At 37.6% G+C, this 23974-nt stretch overlaps 1 protein-coding gene across 1 annotated transcript in view; it reads left to right on the top strand.

Moving 5' to 3' along the window:
• Window positions 1-14582: 14582 nt before the first annotated feature.
• Window positions 14583-23974, top strand: part of entpd1 (ectonucleoside triphosphate diphosphohydrolase 1) — an 89112-nt gene continuing 79720 nt past the window's right edge. The window contains exon 1 of the mRNA XM_020940681.2: window positions 14583-14733. Within this exon, the coding sequence (XP_020796340.2) occupies window positions 14718-14733 (16 nt within the window). The 5' untranslated portion in view covers window positions 14583-14717. The remainder of the gene's footprint in view (window positions 14734-23974) is intronic.

Below are 23974 nucleotides of genomic sequence, written 5' to 3'. Positions count from 1 at the left end.
TAAGTCGCATCAGCCAAAAAATGCGCAACGAAGAAATAAAAACATATATAAGTCGCACTTTTTGGGGAAATGTGTTTTGTAAAATCCGAGACCAGGAACCGACATTTCATCTTGAAAGGCAAATGATATTAATAACAATAGAACAGAGAACAACAACACTGAATAGGCATCAACATGTTAACGTAACATATGAACAGTTATTCCGATAATTATAGCAGAAACAACAGAACATAAGTTTACCAAACTCACAATCTTATCTTATCTTTATCTGCAACTGTAAAACACTCATGTATATTAACAGAGTGAAGGTAACTGAGAGTTCATGTTTGTTTGATAAGGCTTAAATACACAAAATGTTTCAAATAGTTAGGTGTTTGTGCAGAATAAAGTTCCCACAGTGAATGCAGCAATCAGAAATTTTGTATATAAATTTATAATGCACCTTAAGGACTCACATAAATGAAATTTTAAATGGTTTAATAATAAAACAGTGTCAGATTCATCACTTATATGGACTATAGATGATTTTTGCTGTTGCTTTTGTCTGTTTTTAAAGGTGCACTGTGTAACTTTTTGGTTAGGGTCCGTCACCTGCTCTGCCTGGAATGTTGCACAGTATGACATTAAACAGATCTACCTTACGTTATTCAATTACAGGTGGTTTTATTGCTCAAAAATGCCTACAAAAACTGGAATTCTGATTGTGAGCGAGGTTGCGTCGCCACAGATCTGACCTGTAACTTGGTCTGGTTTGGTCTCCATGAAGATAGAAAGGTTTAAAGCCATACTGTGCAACATTCCAGACAAAGTAATAACATCTCCATGGAGAAAAACATTTGACAGACCCTCCACCAGAAAAGTTACATAATGCACTTTTAAATGTTATATATGGACCAACTGGAGTCTGAAATAAAACATGATTGGCTTATTGACTGAACTAATACTCAAACTCATCAAATAGTAAAATGGTGACTTGAATATATTTTCTTTAAAAGGCCAGACACAACAATTAAGATAAAATAACCTTTATTTGTCTCACAATAGGGAAATTCTGTTGTAGATGTAAGAACAAGTATGGTCCTAAAACTGAACCTTGTGGAACACCACCCTTATTTTTTCATGTTTTTTTGGTGAATCTTCAGACTATATGCATATTTAAACCATAAAACAATCACACATGCAAAATAATCACAGCATATAATAATAATTTGAGACACATAAAACATTATTGTAAATGATAATGGACTTAAAACCACTTCAGGGGCCGGAGGTTTTAAGTGTTTTAATTCCAATCCACTTTATTTCTATAGCACATTTCATAAACAAAGACTGTTTCCAAAGTGTTGCACACACAGAAAAAAAAAAATCTACAGTTTAATTAAATAAAAATAATAATAATAAAACAAAATAAATAAAACAGTAAATTATGTGATTTAAAACTAAATAAAATTGCTCCTATACAGTATGTTTTGTCATATGGATAATCAAATCTTCTTTTAAGTGCTTGTTTATTATTGTCCTTATCGTGATTTGACTTAATGTTATTGTTGGTTACTTCCTTCCTCCATTAGAGGTTTATGTGTTTTCCCAGTGAGCCACAGATATGAATCTTGCTTTGCATTGTGAAATGTGCTGATCTACAGCCGCGTGTTGAGTGACAGACCATTAAAGGAAGGGCGTGACTGCGTAATCGCCACACATAAAGAAATTGAACAAGCAGCAACCAAGCGTTAAATTCCAAGTCTAAATCTGCTTGTATGCAGTCATGTAAATCTCTTCAGCCAAAGGTCTATAATATTAAAAATGGGACCCTGATTTTTAAACTGTGAAAGTAGAGACTAGATATTTAAAAATTGTTCTAGGTCACATAGACCGTTATAGTGCTTATATATAGTATTCACATGTTTTTAGGGAACAGCTTTTTCTAATTAACACTATATAGATTAATCTGACATTTTCATCTTGATGCATACTGACGTGTTCTGCTTTAAAATTAACTCAATTTAATTTACATCAAGACGCCAGGCCTCTTTTAATAGGATAATATTTGTGATCCTGAAGTGAATGGATTTAGATTTTAGATACAACTTGGTGTGCTGAAATACATTAAGATATATTGTGTATAATTAGAACCTAGAACTTAGATCAAGGGTCACTAAACTTTTTTCTCTGGGGGCCACATTATCGCTCCTGACTGTGATGGGGGGGCCGGGGTCGGGTCGGCCTCATTGTGTAGTAGAAATTACTCATCTGGCACATCCACAATACTATATCAACACATTTTTCCTGGCACATATTTGTTTATCGTTACTAGTTGTTTGCAAAAATAGTAAGTACTCCACACTTTGTTTTAATTTGAAATACCACAGATATTTCATGTATTTATATTCTAATAAAAAATAACACCAAAAGTAAGAAATATCAAGGTAAGAAAGATCTGGTGATTGACACTGGCTAAGGAGAGTGAAAAATTACAAACTGTAGGTTGCACTGATCATATTAACAATAATCCTATGAATAACAATTGTAATAATAATAATAATTGCGTGCAGCACTTAATAAAAGTCAAATAAATAGGCCTATAAAATAAATACATAAAAAATGTTTTATTATATTATGAGTAACACATCAACTTGCCAGCTCTCTCAACATTTTTTATGTGAAGGTGAAAATAAAATGAGCATTAGGCCATTTACAGGTCAAAACTAAAGCAGAACAGAACAATGGGACTCAAAATCAGTAGTACAGTAGTATATGTAGGCACAGGTGACGGAAATTTGGTGGATAATTCGGCGGCAAATGTAAATGCCTCATAGGGCCAGAGCAAGTTGTGGGGGGCAGAGGGGCTGGGGGCCGGTCAAATAACAGCATCACTGGGATTAAGTACTTAAATAAAGACAAAGAGCTGAGTAAAACACACTCACACAAAAGTCAAAACAACTACCAGGTCACCTAGTTACAATAAACATCTACCAGATTGGAAAAGAGAGAGGGGGATAGAGATCGATCAAGGACAAAAGTGAAAACATATTTTGGGACAGAGGAAGGATAAGCAGACTTAACAAAATGAAAAAAATTATCCCACGTTTTAAAAAAAGCTCCCAAGAGAACATCTTACTTCATTCTACTCTAATCCAGGCGTGGACTGTGGGTGGAGCAGGAGACTTCCATCCAAGAAGAATAATGCATCAAGCAATAAGAGAAACAAATGCAATGAAATCTTTTGCATACTTTGGTGTAGAGAGTTCAAGTATAACAACAAACAGAGCAGGAATTCATGTGTTTATTTCTAAAAACTTGTTATACATCAAACTGCATTAATAAGTATAAGTCATTTGGAAATATGAAAACGTGTTCATTTAAAATTTAAAAAAGTCCTGAGATGGATTTTACTACAAATATTCCTATGCAATTTCTGACGTAATTTTCCTCTAACAGATGCATCATGAATCTCGGACTTCCGGTCATTGCGCAATGCATACTGGGAAAGATTTTCCGAAAAAGTGAGCATCAAATCGCCATGTTTGATTTCCCAGTGGGATGCGTCTGTTGTCAAAGCCAAGTCTTTTCAAGTCTTTTGAACCATATTGGTTTTTTTTTCTGGTTCTGATATTGTCATCATATTTTAGTTTTGGGATTCGGACATCATAATTGTGTGGTTGTTGGATGTCCGAACAGTGGAAAACGGCTCGAGAAACTGGCTTCAGAAGTTTGCGAACTCTGTAAATGCAAAATGGAATCAGATCTGTGTGACTGCAAACCTCTTTTCAAACTGTTTCCCTTCCCAACGGAATTGAAAAATAGTGAAAGGGGAAGGTAATGGGCAGAAACCTTTGGCTGCATAAATCATCCCGAGTTTGCAGTGAACATTTTGTATGTTCCCATCAAAATGGGATCATGTTTGTTAAGCGAGCGGTGCAGAAGACAAACAGGCTGAGGTTGCACTTTCTTGTTCGACTTTACAGCAACATCACATCTTGGTGTCTTTGCAGTGGAAGGTGTTTCTTAGCGAGCAGCTGGTGCCTTTCGCTTTTACGTTGACTTTTTAAATTCGTAACCAATGTTGAGTGAGGGATTTGCTTTGATGGTGCGCCACATACAAAATGTTCAATGCAAACTCAGGATGATTTAGACAGTCAAAGGTTTCCTTTTTCGTTTTTCCTGTGTATCACACTATTTTTCAGTTCCGTTGGGAAGGGAAACAGTTTGAACAGAGGTTTGCAGTCACACAGGTCTGATTCCCTTTTGCACTTATGAAGTTCGCAAACAAATTTCTCGAGTCATTTTCCGTTGGACATCCAGCAACCACACAATTACGATGTCCAAATCCCAAAACTAAAATATGACAATATCAGAACCAGAAACAAAAGCGATATGGTTCAAAAGACTAGAAAAGATCGGCTTTGACAATAACCGCATCCCACTGGGAAAACAAACATGTCGGTTTGATGCTCACTTTTTTGGAAAATCCTTCCCAGTATGTATTGTGCAGTGACCAGAAGTTCGAAATTCATGATGCATGTATTAGTGTTATCCATTGAAATAACAAAAAACAGTGCCCCCTGTCTTTTAAACGAAAACCTACAGTGCAAAACTAGATGCATTTATCCTATAGAATACCTTGGAAAAACTACTAGTGTAAGCCAGAAAGAGTACATCTCTCCCTCCCATGTGTACTGTACTATACCATGACCTCATTCATGCACTGCAGTCGGACTCAAGCGCGAAGACTTTAATGATGAAATAGAGTTGTTGTGGTGATATTTCATTAAACGGCGCTTGTCTCGCTAAAAGCCCCATACAAATAACAGCCTGATTTATTATAGGCTCCATGTTATAGTGATTTAGAGATGGCGGATTCAGTGTGGGTAAGACTCTCAGTTCCTCTACACTGCCCTTTATGTCTGCTGGTACACTCCTGAAGGAACTGAAAAATGTTGCATCGTCAAGTAGTTTTCAAAATGGGGAAACTCAGCGAGACTACTATCTGTCACTGACCTAAAAGCTCAATTAATCCTGCTTTGAAACTACTTTAAAATGCATAGTTACACTTCTTGAGCAGTGGCAGAGTTTCTGTAATTATATAACATGAATTATACGAGCGCCCCGTCATTTATTTGTGTACAATATATAAATCACGTACAAAGAGTTTGCTAGAGCTTGGTAAAAAAAAAAGTAAATAATTATTCCCATTTAGGTGTATCACTCCAAGAGAAAAATGTTTGAAAATTCCTTAATATAACTTCTTGCTGTTGTTAATGTAGCAGTCTTAAAACCGGATAAAAAGACAAAATTTAGTGGACTGTTTAAAATCCTCATCTATGTCCCATTTTAAGATGTCAAGACTTAACATTAACATTAACATGTTAACCTTAAAGGTTGCCGATATGATACATACCTCGATACAGTGTGCTTACGATTCAATACATTATATTTCAAATCGATTCGATACGGTTCAATAAAAAATAATAGCAAAATCATGGCTGTGATACTAAAAGTCTTGTTAAACCACGTCTTGTGCAAAGTGAATATGAAACACGCCCATTTTAATCAACTAAACAGTGAAAATGTTAAACGTGTTGCATAAAAGAGTTTCCTTCCTCTAAACAAACAACAAAAGTGTAGCTCTGTAACAAAATAATGTAGTAAAACATACCAGAAAATACTCTTGGAGATATATCAATACAGTAGCTCACGATATCGATACTGTATCATGACATTAAACGATACGATATATCAATATTTTGATATTTTTGTACACCCCTAATTAAAGGTGCACATTTCTAGATACGTGCTTGTCTCCATGGAAATATTATTGCTTTGTCTACAGTGTTTCACAGTATTGATTAAACCTATGTATCATGAGACAGACATGCAGGTTACAGCAGGGGTCCCCAATCCCCGGGCTGTGGATCAGATCCCGGTCGTGGGTAGTTTGGTACCAGGCCGTGAAAGCAGGAACCCTCCCTCCCATACGCCGCGTGAATCATGCCTCCTCCCATGTGCTGCTTGGGTCGTGTCTTATTTCATAGACCGTGTGGACTCCCGTGTGGACTCCCGTGTGGACTCCCGTGTGGACTCCCGTGTGGACTCCCGTGTGGACTCCCGTGTTTCCCCGTTTAAACCAGAATTAAACCAGGTCTAAACCAGGACTAAACCAGGTCTAAACCAGGACTAAACAAGGACTAAAACAGGATTTAACCTGGACTAAACCATGCCTCGTAAACTGCGTGTCCTGAAAAGAGCCTACCCTCTAAGTCCGCGAAATGTTGTCGAACATAAACATAAAACCAGTCCGTGGTGCAATAAAGGTCTGGGACCACTAGGTTACAGCACTACACTATATTTACACATTATTACAAGTCAGATCTGTGGAGAGTCGACCCTTTTCACAGAAGGAATTATTGTATTTTTGAAACACCTGTAATGAAATGGTAGATGGATATATTTAATGTCATACTATGAAACATGCAAAGCAATTACATCTCCATGGAGACAAGGAAGTGGCAGATCCTCCACTAGAAAAGTTGCACAATGCACCTTTAAATATTACTTATTGCTGAAAATGCTTTTTAATATGAGAGCAAATACCACTTTTAGCTATTCTTAGTTCTTGAACAACAGTAAACAAGGATAGCCAGGGTCATACTGTCATTTAGACTTTCCGTGTAAATTCTAAGTATAGCCTTTAATTATGCCGTATCTCTCGTCTCTGGCATCTCCCTCTTCATCTCCGCTCTTCCTCTTGTGTCTTCTTCATCATCAGCTCCTCTGTCATTGTCTGGTGAAAGTGGGTCAACATGAAAGCCTGTGAGATGTGAGAGGGCTGTAGGGAGACTGGAGGCAGCAGGCTGAATACTTGTTGTTTTAATTGCCCTCTCTCTCTCCAGTAGAGTACTATCAGTGTAATCTTAGCCCGCTGGAAAAAAAAAAAGTTCAAGGCTTTTAATGGCTCTGCTCTTGGCTAATAAAGTTAACTGTGAGTTTATACGATCAAGTACGCCAAGAAGAAGTTTTTTCTTTTTAAATCAATATAAATAAAGAAGTATATGAGTGATGTTTTAATTTTATTTGCTGTATAAACACTATTCAAGTTCAGTATCTTAGCTGGAGGACACGTGCTGTATTTCCCTATCGTGCATGTTCATGTTTATAGCACAAACCACAGTGTTCAGAGGAAACCCACGCACACAAGGGGAAACCTGCAAACTCTGCACAGATCGAACCCGAAACGTTCATGCTGTGATTCGTGCATGCTAGCCACTCTTAAAACCAGAGAAATATACATAATTTAGTGGACTGTTTAAAATCCTCAACTATTTCCCCTTTTCATTTGTCAAAACCTTTAAAAATTACCTCTTTACAACATTTAATATCATAAGTATGGTTAATTATGGGTATTTTATTGCTCGATTGCTGTATTTTTTGTTATTTTTAGAGATCTTAGAGCTCCCTCTGCTGGCAACACTAGGAAGTGAACAATGTTAAAAAGGCAAATTAGCAGCAAAGTGAAATATGGGCGCTTTAAAACAATACAAGCAATGAATTGATTAAAACAAAGGTTCAGTATGAAAGTATGCATTTTGAAAAAGATTGAAACCAACATTTTAAGATTGTGAAAATTTTAAATCAGGTGCTATGTGAATTACTATACCAGGTATGTAAGTGTAAACATTAAAGGTAAGGCTGGGTATCATTAAGAAGTTGCCGATACGATACATACCTCGATACAGTGCGCTTACGATTTGATACAATATATTTCAGTTCAATAAATAATACAGTAATAGCAAAATCTTGGCTGTGATACTAAAAGTCTTTGTTAAACCACTTCTTGTGCAAAGTTCTTATGAAACACAAATATTTTAATCATTAAATGTCAAATGTGTTGCATAAACGAGTTTCCTTCCTCTAAACAAGCAACAAAACTGTAGCTCTGTAACAAAATAATTTAGTAAAATGTACTACTGCGCTGTGTAACATTTCTAGATATGCACTTGTCTCCATGGAAATATTATTACTTTGTCTACAGTGTTTCACATTACAGCTTAAACCTATGTATCACAAGACAGACATGCAGGTTACAGTAGGGGACCCCAACCCCTGGGCCATGGACCGGTACCGAACCCCCCCTTCCATACACTGCGCGGACCGTGTCTCCTCCCGTGCGCTGTGTGGACCTTGTCTTATTTCATACGCCTCGTGGACAACCGTGTTTCCAGCGCCTCTAAACCAGAACTAAAACCAGGTCTAAACCAGGACTGAACAAGGACTAAAACAGGATTTAACCAGGACTAAACCTTACGCCGCCGGTCCCGAAAAAAGCAGCGTAAGGTTTAGTCATCCCATCCGGTTCGCGAAATGTTGTTGAACATAAAACCAGTCCGTGGTGCAAAAAAGGTTGGAGACCTATGGGTTACATCACTACACTATATTACAAGTCAGATCTGTGGAGAGTCGACCCTTTTCACAGAAGGATTTGTTTTTGTGTTTATGGCACAAACCACAGTGTTCAGAGGAAACCCACCCACACAGGGAGAAACCTGCAAACTCTGCACAGACAAACCCGAAACTTTCATGCTGTGATTCCTGTGTGCCAGCCATCCAGCCACTGTACCACAAGTTACACAAATAAAAGGTGATGATGATTAGATAAAAGGTTATTGACTTTTGCAATTTACGCAAAACTTTATACAGCAAAACAACCGTGATAAGAACAAGCTTACTGTTGATGATAAACAGACATTAAAATACACTGTAATACAATAAAAATAAATATAAATAAATAAAAACATACAACAATAAAACAAAAAATAGATAATATAAATACAATTAGTAAAAACAAAAAAACAATAATAATAAATACATTTAAAACACACAATTGTATTTTTATGAATGTCTCTGCAGGGTACTTGAATACACCATGGTATTAGCTGGCATCTATTGACTTTTTATTGCGTGCCATTTCCTTGCACTGCTACCTGCACTTCGAACATTCAGACCAAGGCTAAATGACAAAGCCTGGTTTGTTTCCAGTCAGGGCCACAGGGGAAGTCAGCGTGTTGCACAATACACCACAGTTTGACCACAACAACTAACTATTCTCTCCATAGACTCCTGTGTAAGAATGGCATAAATTACACGGTAAAGGCAATACTTTATTTTTTATATTATGTTCCCGTGTAAAGGCTTTTTCTCCCTGTGGTGCTCAGTAATAAAAGACTCAATAATGTTGCGTAAAAGGAACTGTACCTGATTTTTACTGTCTTAAAAACATGAAAAACAGCACTAGTTCATTTTTTTGTGGTTTGCAGTGGTACAGAATTATTCCTTACTTACTGTACCTTGCGCATAAGAGCAGAGTTTTGTCTTCACAGTAAAGGTAAAAAAAAAAAAAATAAAATCCTGACTACAATAAAACGCTTTATAATTAGATGTAAACAGAACACAGTAGGGATGTAACAATATCCAAATCTCTTGGTACAATATTATCACAATATGCATCTCACGGTACAATATTTATTGCGATATTTTGAAGAGGCTGATAGAATTGTAGATGTTTTCACACACTTTTTTTGCTTTTAAAATACCTTGACAAGAGTTTGGTGTCAATTATTACTATCATAATAGCAGAAATTCAAGCAAAAAACATATTTCTTCATGTTGTCTGCGCTGAAATGAATCATGGGATATGTAGTTCCCGATGTTTATTAGCTATTACTACTTTAAAGAAATGCATTTAAGCAAAGGAACTTGTGATTCAATATTATTGTGAGACTTCTGACAATACAATATCGCAATATTTTGGTTATTGTTACATCCCTAGTACACAGTGCACTTAGACCCCATTCACACTAGTGCGTATTTGAGTCATTTTCGTTGAGGATACAGTGTTCGTCCACACTAATCTGATGGAAAACGGCTCCAAAGACTCAATGATCTGATGCCACCAGCTCCCATGAAAAGTACGGATCTGATCTAGCACTGTGTGGATGCCTGAAAACATTGATACGCTGACTTAGGAGCTCTAGTCGTGTCATCATTGGACCATGTCACTGTGACTTACGCCTTCCTGATTCTCTGGGTTCATGACATGGTTTAAACATGTCAGTTTAAACAAACCATAGACAAACAGGAAACAGTAACTAGAACTACTTACTACTTCACGCTTGACATCTTCCTCAGCTCAAAATCGGCTGCTGTAACTTCAGACACGTGACACCAGCCTAGTCATGTGATTAGCGTTTCAGGCGGTTTTGTGTTACTGTGTGGATAGGGAACGGACACAGAAACGACGTGTCTGGACGCAAATCCTTTTCAATACGGTGATATGGTGATTCGTTTCAGTGTAAACGTAATCTTATTTTGACCTCAAGAGATGCTTATAAAATATATCTGTACTATAATAAGACACATTTTGCTTGAAAACATGGAACCGGCCCTTTAAAGGTTGTATGGAGGATTTTTTTTTGTTTCAAGTTGTCAATGATAGATTATAGAGATGCAGTAGCCTTGTAATTATGATGACCAAAAAAAAGAGAATAAAAATTCATCAACTCTGGACGTGGTGGGGCTAAACATTTGCCAATAGATAACAACACTGCCTCGTTATCTGTGAGCTGACAGGCTGTCAATCAATCTCCCTACGTTTCTAGCGTAACTGACTTGCCTGCGCCGCCGGTACGTGGTTTACGTACGCCTGTCACGCAGTCCACAGACGCAAGACGCACAGACGCTGTTTACTCCACCAACGCAACAGTTCTTAGCGGCTTTTTTTGACCTATATCTTCCTCGCAGTTAGCACAAAGTTTGTTGCAATGGCAGACAAGAATCCAGGAGCAGTTAGCCGCAAAAGAAAGTCCGTTTTTGAGGTCGCTGAAAGAAGAAGACAAGGGGAAAAGCAGCGAAGCCAAACTAAGGTGATTCTTGAAGATTCATTCCAGCGATGGCGCAACTGAAGCAGACGCAGGGTCTAAAGACTGACGCACTGGTCGCCAAATTACTCCTGGACAGGTCACTTCTGCTTATTATGAAAACGTACTTTATTTCCAAGAGCTAGTCAAACGTTTTTCAGTACACGAAAGCGATATCCTATGTCTGAAAACGTAATTTTCAAGGCAAAGAAAGAGTCCGCTTGCTGCTGCGTGTTGTAGCTAGTTCATTCGCACTGAATCTCCGCGCAACCTTCTCTGCACCCCTTTCCTGCTCCTCTCCCCGCTGCCCGTTCCGCTCTTCCCCCTGCTCCTCACTTCTCCGGGCACGGAATCTCCGCGCACCCCCTCCCCTCTCCTCTCTCCTCTCCCTGCTCCCTGCTCCGCTCTTCTCCCTGCTCCTCACTTCTCGTCCGCGCACAAAATGTCCGCGCACCCGCTCCCCCCGCTCCTCACTTCTCCGTCTTGCCTAACCAACACTGTAGTTAGTTGTTTACAAGTCATGTGCAGCGCACCGGCTGTAAACAAACCTGTTTCTGGCGTAAAGAGGAGGCGGGAGGAGGCGTTTCTACGTAGGGAGCTGTAGGGAGGGGGGGGTGGTTTCACGCATGCGCAACATTTGAAAAAGGACAAACAGTCGCTGGATTTCTCGTTCCTTGGAAAATCCTCTATACAACCTTTAAGTCTTCATACTATGTTGTAATGTTATGTCATCATCAACAACATACGTGGAGTTGTGTTTGTTTCATTTCCACATTTGGTCTGTTTCTTCAGAGCTCAAAACCTGTTTCTCTCTGACAAGTTGTAATTCACAAAGCTCCTACATATTGGGTATCCATGCTTTTAGTTAGTTAGTATAATAACATAAAAACACATATAATCTTGCAAAATATAAGAACAAAATATTAAAAAAGGAGACAGGGTAGCTAAGGAAAACCTCTCTTTAGGTCTGGACTGTATCTGTGCACGTCCCTGGTGTCTGCCATGTTGCCAGGCTGGTTTTCCGCATGAAGACATCACAGGGAGACAACAGATGCTTCAAACACGACCCAAAATACATATTTAACCACCACAGGGACTTACAACAATGATTAATAAGATAAAATGTTACTTAGTTTTGCTTTAATTGCTTAGAGACTTATCTTTAAACCGTGCTGCTGATCTGTTATTGAAGGATTTCACTGCGTCATTTTTAGCTTGATCCAAACAAATTCACTTTTCAATGAGCAAGAAAAGGCATTCTGAGCACCCTCTATTGACATTTTGTTTAAACAAATGTCATGTCTACTAATAATTTTAGGTATAAATAGTCCCAGGTCATAAGAGAAGAAAAAAGACAGAATAATGTATAATATAAGTGATTTAAAGTAGCGTGAACAGTGGTCTTCGTGTCTGCCTCTGCCCTTTTGTGAATCTGCTGCTCCGTCAGTCCGTCACTTATTATGAAAATCATCATTATCCGTGCATGAGAAGGGATTCAGCTGTGAAGAAAGCTTTAAACACCGACAGACAATGTGCTCTTCAAACTGTAACAAGTTACAAGTGTGAGACAAGAGCTGCAGGGTCTGATAAAAGATTCAAGTACAGAACAGAGTCTTTTGAGAGGAGCTGAATTCATCATCTGTGTTTCTAGGCTTTACTGTACTCGTATGTTGAGGAGATTTCTGGGTCACACTTTATTCAACGCTACACTACATGCACTGTAACTATCATTAGCACAATGTAATAAACTGTGTAACAACCTGTAATAACATGTCATGCACTGTGTGGCAACCTGTAATAACATGTACCTTGCTTTCTAACTACTTGTAATAACATGTTACCCTATTTGTAACTACCTATTATAACATGTACCTTGCATTGTAACAACTTAATACGTAATAACATACAATGCTTATTGTAGCTACATGTAGTAAAGTGTAATCCTAGTTGTAACTGTTGTAATAACATGTACCTCTTTTTGTAATTACACACTACTTGTAAAAACATGTAACGGTCTTTGTAAGTACTTGTAATAACATGTTACTCTATTTGTAACTCCCTATAATAGCATGTACCTTGCTTTGTAACTACTTGTAATAACGTAACACTATTTGTAACTAGCTATAATAACATGTACATTGCTTTGTAACTACCTATAATAGAATGTATATTGCCCTGTAACTACTTGTAATAATATATTACACTTTTTGCAATTACCTATAAGAGCATGTACCTTGCTTTGTAACTACTTGTAATAACATGTAATGCTATTTGTAACTATCTATAATAATATGTACTTTGCTTTGTAACTACGTGTGATAACATGGAACGCTATTTTTAACTATGTGTAACAGCATGTAACCCTAGTTGTAACTTCTTGTAATAAAATTTACCCCTTTTTGTAACTACACGCTACTTGTAGTAACATGTAACAGACTTTGTAACTACTTGTAATAACATGAAACACTCATTGTAGCTGCGTGTGATAACATGAAACCCTAGTTGTAACATCTTGTAATAACATGTACCCCTTTTTGTAACTAAACGCTACTTGACATAACATGTACCTTGCTTTGTAAATACTTGTAATAACACGTAATACTATTTGTAAGAATGTATAATAACATGTACCTTGCTTTGTAACTACTTGTAGTAACATGCAATGCTCATTGGAGCTACATAATAACATGTAACTCTAGTTGTAACTTCTTGTAATCCCCCTTTTTGTAACTAGACGCTACTTGTAATAACATGTAACTGTCTTTGTAAGTACTTGTAATAACATGTTTCACTTTTTGTAACTATGTGCAATAACATAGAATTCTCTTTGTAATTTGTCATTATGTCACACTCTTTGCTGCCACTTTTAATAACATGTACCGCTCTTTGACACAACCTGTAATAACATGTTACGCACTGTGTAATAAGCTGTAATGACCAGTAATTATATTGTATATCTGTATATTGTACTCTGCTTTGGGTTAGAGTTTCAGTTGCAAGTTATGTTTATTTTTAAGATAGTATTAGTGTAAAATTAAATGTTACAGGTTTTGGTTTCTTGTTTCACAGGAAGTTGCGGGGTTACTGTGGTCCTCTTTTGACATATTTCTCTAACACCGGAGGGACATCAGTTGAACGAGAGCGTAGCTTGTTTAGTAAGCAGAACGACTTTCATCGCTGATCAAATGGTTTGTATTTGGTGTATACAAATGTTAATGTTTTGAAGTTGAGTTGAGTCGAGTCCTTTGAAGCAAAAATAACATAATATAAACTGTTAATTTTGTTTGCAGCGGTCCTGTTCGCTGAACATGTGATGTTTTGGATGGTTTTGCGAACAAAATACTGTGAAATTAAGGTAAGTGATCACTGTTTTGTTGCCAGTCTTTTGGGAATTGTTAAGGTATCCAATTTGTTCATTAGCGTGCAGTGTATTGGGAGTTTCTGAAATACATTAACCGCTGAATCACCTGCACTTATCCTGTGTTTCTTCCGTGATACTTCCTGAACACTACTCCCCCTGCTGGTCATATCCATACTCACTTTCCCAATATCCTATGTAAACCTCTTATAGCCCCTTTAACTGGCAGGAGGGGAGTGGGCTGAGTAATAGGGGGAGGAGGCATGCTTGCTTCTCTCATAAAGGCTGTGTATGTTAGAAGATAACCACATCGGGACTGAGAGGCAGAGGAGAGAGAGCGCGCTGCCGGACAGAAAGAGAGAGAGAGAGTGAGAGAGAGTGAGGGGGTCAGGAACAGTGAATGAGTGAAGAATAGACAGAGCATTGTGTCGCCGGCCAAGACAGAACCCATGTCCGGACAAAGAGGTAGGTGTACACTGCTGCTGTGAGACTGTGGTATAGGTTGAATTAGTTACACAAGTGTAGAGGAAATAATTGAGAGAGCTGGGTACATTATATGTGTCAGAAACAAGAGAATGAAGAGAATGAATGGTGTAGAAGTGGCTAGAGTTGCAGGCAGGTGGCAAAGCACTGTTCAGTAGTAGCAGCTGCAGTATAAGTAGTAGTAGAAGCAGCAGTAGTAATTCAAATTCGTTGTTATTAGTTATAGTCAATGTAACTGTACTGATGTATTTGTAATGAAAATGTAGTAACAGTAAAATTAGAGATGTAGTAATTACTAGTAGTTGCAAAAAAGTAGCATAGTAGTAGTAGTAGTAGTAGTAGTAGTAGTAGTATTTTTTCCAATGATATAGCGTGCATTTGGTGGATGAAGTTAGAGTTATGGGCAGGTGGCAAAGCACTGTTTTCATAACATAACAGCAATTGCAGTACAAGTAGAAGTAGAAGTACCTGTAGTAGAAGTAGCAATAGTTATTAAAATTTCTCTTTATTTAATGTAATTCTATTCATGTAATATGCCAGTGTAGACTTACTGGCTGTGAGGTATTTGTAATGAAAATGTAGTAACAGTAAAATTAGAGCTGTAGTAATACTAGTAGTTGCAAAAAAATAGCAGTAGTAGTAGTAGTAGTAGTAATTTTTCCACTGTTATAGCGTGCATGTGGTGGAGGAGGTTGGAGTTGTAGGCAGGTGGCAAAGCTCTGTTTTCATCGCATCAATTGCAGTACAAGTAGTAGTAGAACCAGTGATAGAAGTAGTAGCAGCTGTAGTAGAAGTAGCAATAGGAAAAGTCAGATTTGTCATTATTAATTATATTCAGTGTAATTGTATTCATGTAGACTTACTGGCTGTGAGGTATTTGTAATGAAGATAACAACAGTAAAATTAGAGCTGTAGTAAAACAAGTAGTTGCAAAAAAGTAGTAGTATTAGTGGAAGTAGTAGTAGTAGTAGTAGTAGTAGTAGTGTTTTTCCACTGATATGGTGTGCATGTGGTGGATGAAGTTAGAGTTGTAGACAGGTGGGACAGCACTATTTTCATAACAGTGATTGCAGTACAAGTAGTAGTAGAGCCAGTGACATTAGTAGCAGTAGAAGTAGCAATACTGTAGTTATTAAAATTTCTCATTATTAATTATTCAGTGTAATTCTATTTATGTAATATGCCAGTGTAGACTTACTCACTGTGATGTATTTGCTGTGAAAATGAAGTAACACTGGTAGTTGCAAAAAAGTATCAGTAGTAGTAGTAGTAGTAGTAGCAGTAGTTGTAGTAGTAGTAGTAGTATTTTTTCCACTGATATAGCGGGCATGTGGTGGATGAAGTTAGGTGGCACAGCTCTGTTTTCATAGCAGCGATTGCAGTACAAGTAGTGGTAGAACCAGTGATAGTAGTAGTAGTAGTAGTAGTAGTAGTAGTAGTAGAAGCAGCTGTAGTAGAAGTAGCAATAGTAATCCATTTCTCTTACTGATTATATATCGTGTAATTATATTCATCTAATTTGCTGATGTAGACTTGCTGGTTATGATGTATTTGTAATAAACAGATTGATTTTGTTGTGGCTTGCAAAATGGTACAAAAATGTAGTAATGATAAAATTAGGTATGTAGTACTATTAGTAGTAATTTTAGTAGTAATTAGAGTTGTTGGCAGGTGGCTGGTCTCTGTAATACTTGGTATTTCTAAAAACAGCATACATATGTTGAAATGTAGCGTGACTGTACATGAATCAATATTGTGTAATAGTACGCATTAAGCAATAACTATTGGGGTAGTAGCAGTATTGGTAACAGTGACTAATCTATTAGGAAAGCATGGATGAGTATGAAGTATTTGTAGTAGTACAGTGTAAATGAAGTTGGATTCTATGTGTGAGTGAGAGTGTGAAGCAATAAAAGTAATATGTAGTAGCCAAATGAGTGGAAAATATATGGAATAGTATTATGGACCTATAGTAGTAATAGTAGTAGTAGCAGCAGCTGTGAGTAGTAGTAGTAGTAAATCATAGGCAGGTTTAATAAGATGCCGTATATGTCAGCATGTTCTTTTCAAATCTGTGTGAATGAATTACATACTGTAGTGAAATTGCAGTATAGTGAGTGAGGTAGGTGTGATTTTGTGGTGTGAGTGCAGTACTGGTACTATATGAGACTGACCGTAGTCCTTTTTGTTACTATAGTAAAAGTACACATATTGGAGCGATGAAAAGCACATGAAAAAATCGACTTAAGTAAAAGTACCTGTTCAAAATGCACTTTAGGGTACACTTATTAACATCTAAGTACCTGCTAGTTAGCATAGTTGTAAATGCTTAATTTGTCATTAATTGGTATTTATTTAACCCTTATTAATGTCTAATTCCACAGAAGCTTATTCTGCTATTAGTTAGACAGTTTCCTATTAATACACTCCTTATTACTTTATAAGTTTGACACTAGGTCACTTTTGTCCATGAATTATGATTTTACTAAACTGGTGTTGTTAAGGACTAGTAGCAAAAGAAATGTAGTTTTTAAAAATTTGCACCAAAAGCTTATTAGAATCATAATTCATGGACAAAATTAATTAATGAAAAATTAACCATTTACAACTATGCTAATTAGAGGGTAGTTAGATGTTAATAAGTGTACCCTAAAATAAAGTGTTATCTGTTAAATCAGAGGCCAAAATTAAAAACTGGCACTGAGTCGTGGGACAAACTAAGTATTTATTGAAAAATTTAAACAATATCAGCATGTTTCGTCTTCTTTTGAGATATGTAATGTTAAACCTTTTCTTATTAAAAATAAATGTTTAATTATAGTTTAGCTTAAACATTGAGTCCAGAACAAGCATAATATAAAATAATAACACATTTTAAATAATGTCTCTATAGTCTATCTGTAGCCGGCGGGCAGCTGTAATACATATTTGTATGATCTCACTGGCCAAATATAATTACATTGTGGGCCAAATTTGGCCCCCGGGCCTGAGTTTGACATGTCAGTCTTTAAGAGTAAAACGTAAAAGTAGTTTTGCGAGTATTTTGAGGTCTTATAAAGCCTGAAATGTAATGATTCAAGATTTGCACTGAGTTTTGTTCAGATGAAACTGATTTTTTTTTCTAGCTGGTTTTATTAGTATGTTTTTGTTTGCTCTAACTACAAATGTGTTAAAAATAAACCCTCAACCTTTTCAGCAGGTCTCAAACTATAATAAAAAATACTTTAGCTTTTCAGTCCTGTTCAAAAATGTCATGGAGTGTTAAGTTGAAATACTTGCACTCAGATGTAGTGAAATAAAATAAAACAGTATCCACTCTCAAATCTACTTAAGTATAGTATAGATACCTAAAATGTACTTAAGTACGGTGTTTTATGACTTTTTTTAAAACTTTTTTTTTTTACTTTTTTGTGTTTTACTTTTTTTTTTTTTTTTTTTTACTTCTACAAGAGTAAGTACACAAGAGTAACTCAGGGTAGACAGATGGGGTAGAGGGAGGGCAGAGAGAGGGGAGGTCAAAGTCATGTGATTTTAAAGGGTAGTTAATCTGCTAGTCTCAGTGTTTAAGAGACCTGATTTACTGTGTTAAATGGACACTATAATGTCAATATTATCTGGCCAAACCAATATTCCACAAGAGGCCACTTAAGGTAAGGGCTCTTAGCAGATTACGGTGTGTTAAGTGACCTCAGTGTTTGTGTGTTTTGGACCGGACTGGTTTATATATTCTGAAGAGTATTTAGATTATAATGGGATTAAAATTTGTCTTTCCAGATGGAGAAAGTATGCAATAGTGTGAGAACCTTGGAGTATGTTCATTTGCCCTGTTTGACCCTGGTTAAATCCTGATGTGGACTTGGTTTTGTCCTGTTTTAGTCCTGGCTAGTCCGGGAGGAGCTCGGAGTAGAGCCGTTGCTCCTCCATGTCGAGAGGAGCCAGTTGAGGTGGCTCCGAATGCCTCCTGGGCGCCTCCCTCGGGAGGTGTTCCAGGCATGTCCTACCGGAAGGAAGCCCCGGGGAAGACCCAGGACACGCTGAAGGGACTATGTCTCTCGGCTGGTTTGGGAACGCCTCGGGGTTCCCCCGGAGGAGCTGGAGGACGTGTCTGGGGTGAAGGAAGTCTGGGAGTCCCTGCTTAGACTGTTGCCCCCGCGACCCGGCCCCGGATAAGCAGAAGAAACTGGATGGATGGATAGTCCTGGTTTAGTCCTGCTCTAGTCCAGCTTTAGTTTAGAGTTTAGTACCGATTTTGATGTGTAAATGCTACGGATGTAATGATATCCAAATCTCTCAGTACGATATTTATTGCGATATTTTGAAGAGGCTGGTATTATTATAGATAGGACACGTTTCTGCTTTTAAAATACCTTGACAAGATTTTGGTGTGAATTATTACTGTCATAATCCCAACAATTCAAGTAAAAAGCATATTTCTTCATGTTGTCTGCGCTGAAATGAATCGGTTTGCAATGTTTATTAGCTATTGCTACTATAACACACTCTTATTTGTCTCCTTTTTTTTTTTTTTTTTAATCATGTTGCAGCCACAAACTAGCTCCTATTGAGTTATTTTTTTTTATCCTGGACATGATAGTATCCTGTAATCCCCCAGTCCTATTTAGGCAGAAGAACCTAGTCCCCCCATTAAGAGTCTATCTCAAAACACTTAAAAGATCATCTGGTTAACTCAATGTCCACTACAAAGGACACAAAGGAATGGGCCGGGTCTCAGGAGGATATCCAGGTATGTGTCATATCAGCAACTTCTGAATGATACCCGGCCCTATCCTTAGTGAAGTGAATCATTATCGACTTCCTTTATTTTGAATAGATGTAATGACTGGTCCAGCTTATTTTTTTCCGCAGTAAAATCCTCATTGGTCATGTTTTCACAGCTTGAGGTCTTTTGAGTTCGTGCTCTCTGTGTCAGACCGGCCTCCCCCTGTGGTTTCAGGTCGTAAACTTCCTCTGTGTTCATCATGTGAGGAGGTGGAGGAGGTTCCCCTTTAGAGAAAACGCTGTCGAGAGTCTTTCAAGTTTGTTTATGACTGGCAAATAAGTCCAGAAAGTGGGTGGATTGTGTCAAAATTTAGTTTCTTTCATGCAACATCCTCTTAACTGTAATCCAGAACTAAAATAAGAGGAAACGTTTTGTTGTTTTTAAAGATGCACTATCCGTTATATAAGGGTGAGTTGTTGTACAGTTGTAGGGAGTATTATTTGTTACATAAGAGTGAGTTGTTGTACAGTTGTAGGGAGTATTATCTGTTACATAAGGGTGAGTTGTTGTACAGTTGTCGGGAGTATTATCTGTTGTAGGGGGAATTAACTGTTGCTTAAGGGTGAGTTGTTGTACAGTTGTAGGGAGTATTATCCGTTACATACTGTAAGGGCGAGTTGATGCACAGGTGTAGGGAGCAGTACAGTGTAGGGAGTATTATCTGTTACATAAGGGCGAGTTGATGTACAGTTGTAGGGAGTATTATCTGTTACATAAGGGTGAGTTGTTGTACAGTTGTAGGGAGTATTATCTGTTACATAAGGGCGAGTTGATGTACAGTTGTAGGGAGTATTATCTGTTACATAAGGGTGAGTTGTTGTACAGTTGTAGGGAGTATTATCTGTTGTAGGGAGTATTATCCGTTACATAAAGGTGAATTGTTGTACAGTTGTAGGGAGTATTATCTGTTGTAGGGAGAATTAACTGTTGCTTAAGGGTGAGTTGTTGTACAGTTGTAGGGAGTATTATCCGTTACATACTGTAAGGGCGAGTTGATGCACAGGTGTAGGGAGTATTATCTGTTACATAAGGGCGAGTTGATGTACAGTTGTAGGGAGTATTATCTGTTACATAAGGGTGAGTTGTAGTACAGTTGTAGGGAGTATTATCTGTTACATAATGGTGAGTTGATGTACAGTTGTAGGGAGTATTATCTGTTACATAAGGGTGAGTTGTTGTACAGTTGTAGGGAGTATTATCTGTTACATAATGGTGGGTTGATGTACAGTTGTAGGGAGTATTATGCCCTCCACCAGAAAAGTTACACAATACACGTTTAAAAGATGAAATAATTAAATAATGTTTGAATAAAATATTTTCACATATAGATATTAACTATTAAGTACAATTAACACTTTATAATAACTACAATTTACAACCTTAAAGGACTCATATTATACTATTTTCTGGTCTGTGTTTTAATGCTGTTTCTTTATCACAGACTTACCTGGAGTTGGTTTAGTTTCGTTCACACATGTTTAACACACACGTATCACCGTATCATGGTAATTTCCTACCGTGACTCGTGTATCATAGTGAATTGTGGGTAACTCGGTGATTCCCGGCCCTATTTATAGCTCAGATTTGACTTGGCTGTGCATGTAACAAAGCAGTGAGAGCATGAGGATGGAGAGATCCAGATAAACTCTAACCTTGGCTATTATGAAATCACAATGTTTCTTTATAATCGGAACTCTAAATTTCAACACGGGGAAACCTTGAAGGAAGTGGCACTTTGAGAAGACAATAGAGAGTCTAGGGGTCAGATGGTTTGTTTGGTTTGACTGTAAACCTTTACACAGGCTGTAAAGGTGCACTGTGTAACTATTCTGGTGGAGGGTCCGTCAAAAGCTTTTCTGCATTGAGATGTTATTGCTTTGTCTGGAATGTTTTACAGTATGGCTTTAAACCTTTCTATGTTCATGGAGACCAAACCAGACAAAGTTATTTAATTTTATTTATTTATTTGAGACAGGGGCAGCGCATAATTTTTGCATTAACCTTAACAGGAGAGATGCATTGTACATCAGGTTGTAGCAACAGTGCTAATTTCCACCTGTCGTCCCTGGACAGATTCACTGATTGATTGTACTTAACTGATCTTGACTATCAGCTGTTCTGGAGACCTGTAGCATGTTTTGGGTTGATGGGGGAAACCGGAGCACCCGGAGGAAACCCATCCAAACACGGGGAGAAACATGCAAACTCCACACAGAAAGGCCCAGGCGACCCTTGGATTGAACTGGAACCTTCTTGCTGTGAGGCATGAGTGCTAGCCACTCAGCCACCGTGACCGTTACAGGTCAGAGCTGTGGAGAGGCGACCCTAGAATGATTCATCAGCCGGTTTCACTTTGTGGAAACCGTCTGCATTAGAATTTATTTGCTCGACGGTAGGCCGTTACTTTTTTTACTTAACCAATCGCTGCTATTTGATCGTGACGTATGTAATGCACCGGAACGCTCAGTGGTGTCCAAATAATTGCCAAAATCTGCGATCTTGGGAATCGTTGCCAACACAGAATGTCTGCCTTCGTCTACATCCATCTCGACCACTTTGTTTACTGTTGTGCTGTACCAAAAAAGGGACCCAGACAGGCACTTGAGTTTGAAGTCATGGCTTCACAGCTCTTCACTGATTGGCCTGTGTGCGGTTTACAACTTCTGGGGTTCTTGCAAACCGTCTAATGTATTCCGATTCCTGACCTAGTCGCTGGAGAGAAATGAAATTAAACGGAGGCACTAGGTGGCACCAGCCTGGCTAAGGTGACCCCACTTGCAGTCAGAATGTCTGTTTTTCTAGGTATTTTTGAGTTATAAAACCACCTGCCATTGAATAAATGTAAGGTTGATCTGTTTAATATCATACTGTGGAACATTCCAAGCAGAGCATATTCATAGAAACAACCCGATGATGGACCCCCAACCAAAAAGTTCCATAGCGTACCTTTAAGGGTTTTAAAACAGAATAAAAAACAATATTATTCCCAATTGAAATGAAAGAAATTCATGTATATATAAGTGCAAAACCAAAAAATATGAACTTACCATTATACTACTGGACTAATACTGGTATTGACACTTTTCAATTGTTTTCAACTTTTTCTGTAGTATTTTATTTATTTATTTGGTTCATGAGGAGATATATGAGACAACAGCAGAAAGATGGGTTAGTTTAAAATTTAGTTGTGAATCCTGTTTTTAAGATGCCCTTTTTCGATATAAATACACTTTTTTTCTGGTACTTTTCTTTCTAAATATATATTTGTTTTGCAATTACAGTATTTTGCGTGCAGTTACAAGGCCAGAGAGATAATGAATTGCTTTTAGTTGACTGTGAATTTCCTTAGTCAACAACAGTCCTGTTTTGCAGACTGCTATGACTCACTGTAAGTAATGTTATTGAAATTCAAACAAGCACCAAAGAAAGACCAGGGCAAGATATGAAACGTTTGCATCATTTAATTGTTGTAATCAAGGCTTTGTTAAAATGTTTGAAATTACTTGTTCATATTACGCAAAATTAACTCTTTAAGTGAGCTTAAGTCATGTTTTAATGTTGTTACCTTCTCAAAAACACATCCGGAGTTGTGTTTTGTTTGATTTGCACATTTTTGAGTCACCCTTTATTATCAGTCTGTCTAGTTTAGTTATTTATTTCATGTAATTCCCACTCTTGTGTTCTGTTTTAGTTGGCCCTCATGTATTTAAAAACCCTGTTCTTTGGGTTAGTTTTGTTCTGTTCAGTTAAATTTATGTTACCCCAGTTGAATTACCTAATTTGAGCCTTTGTTAAATTATAACTTTTTTGACGTTATTAAATTCAACTTATCTTTATACCTTGTCTTTGCCTTTCTGTTTTGTCCACTACAATCTCCAAAACTCATAATGCTCTGTTCCGAAAGTGGTAATTTTCAGCTTTTCAGTAGAGATTGGCTAGCCTGATTTCGTGGAAACCGTCTGACCTCACAGCATTAGGATTCGTTCACTCGACAGTAGGCGGGTAATTTTTTTATTTAACCAATCGCTGCTATTTGGTCGTGACGTATGTAAAGCGCCAAATCCCGCAGGAACAAGGGCAAAAACATCTTTCCTCTTGATAAAATTGACCAAACATTCTCTTTGTTCCGGCTTTAAATCTTCGATGTCGGGAATCTTTGCCAACACAGAATGTATGTCTTCGTCTACATCCATCTCGACCGCTTTGTTTACTGTTGTGCTGTACCGCAAAAGGGACCCAAACAGATGCTTGAGTTTGACGTCATGGCTTCACAGTTCTTCTTCACTGATTGGCCGGTCCTCGATCTATAACGTCCGAGATTCCTGCAAACCGTCTAGTGCAGAGGTGTCAAACTCATTTTGGTCCGGGGGCCGTATCCAGCCTACTTTGATCCCAAAGGGGCCGGATCTGAAAACTCATGTCATATAAACCCCAAAAATAAGA

This window comes from Boleophthalmus pectinirostris, unplaced genomic scaffold (genome assembly GCF_026225935.1).
Source record: "Boleophthalmus pectinirostris isolate CB_2022bp ecotype Guang Dong unplaced genomic scaffold, ASM2622593v1 HiC_scaffold_14, whole genome shotgun sequence".
NCBI classification, from domain to species: domain Eukaryota; kingdom Metazoa; phylum Chordata; class Actinopteri; order Gobiiformes; family Gobiidae; genus Boleophthalmus; species Boleophthalmus pectinirostris.
This window is presented reverse-complemented; position numbering and strand designations above follow the sequence as displayed.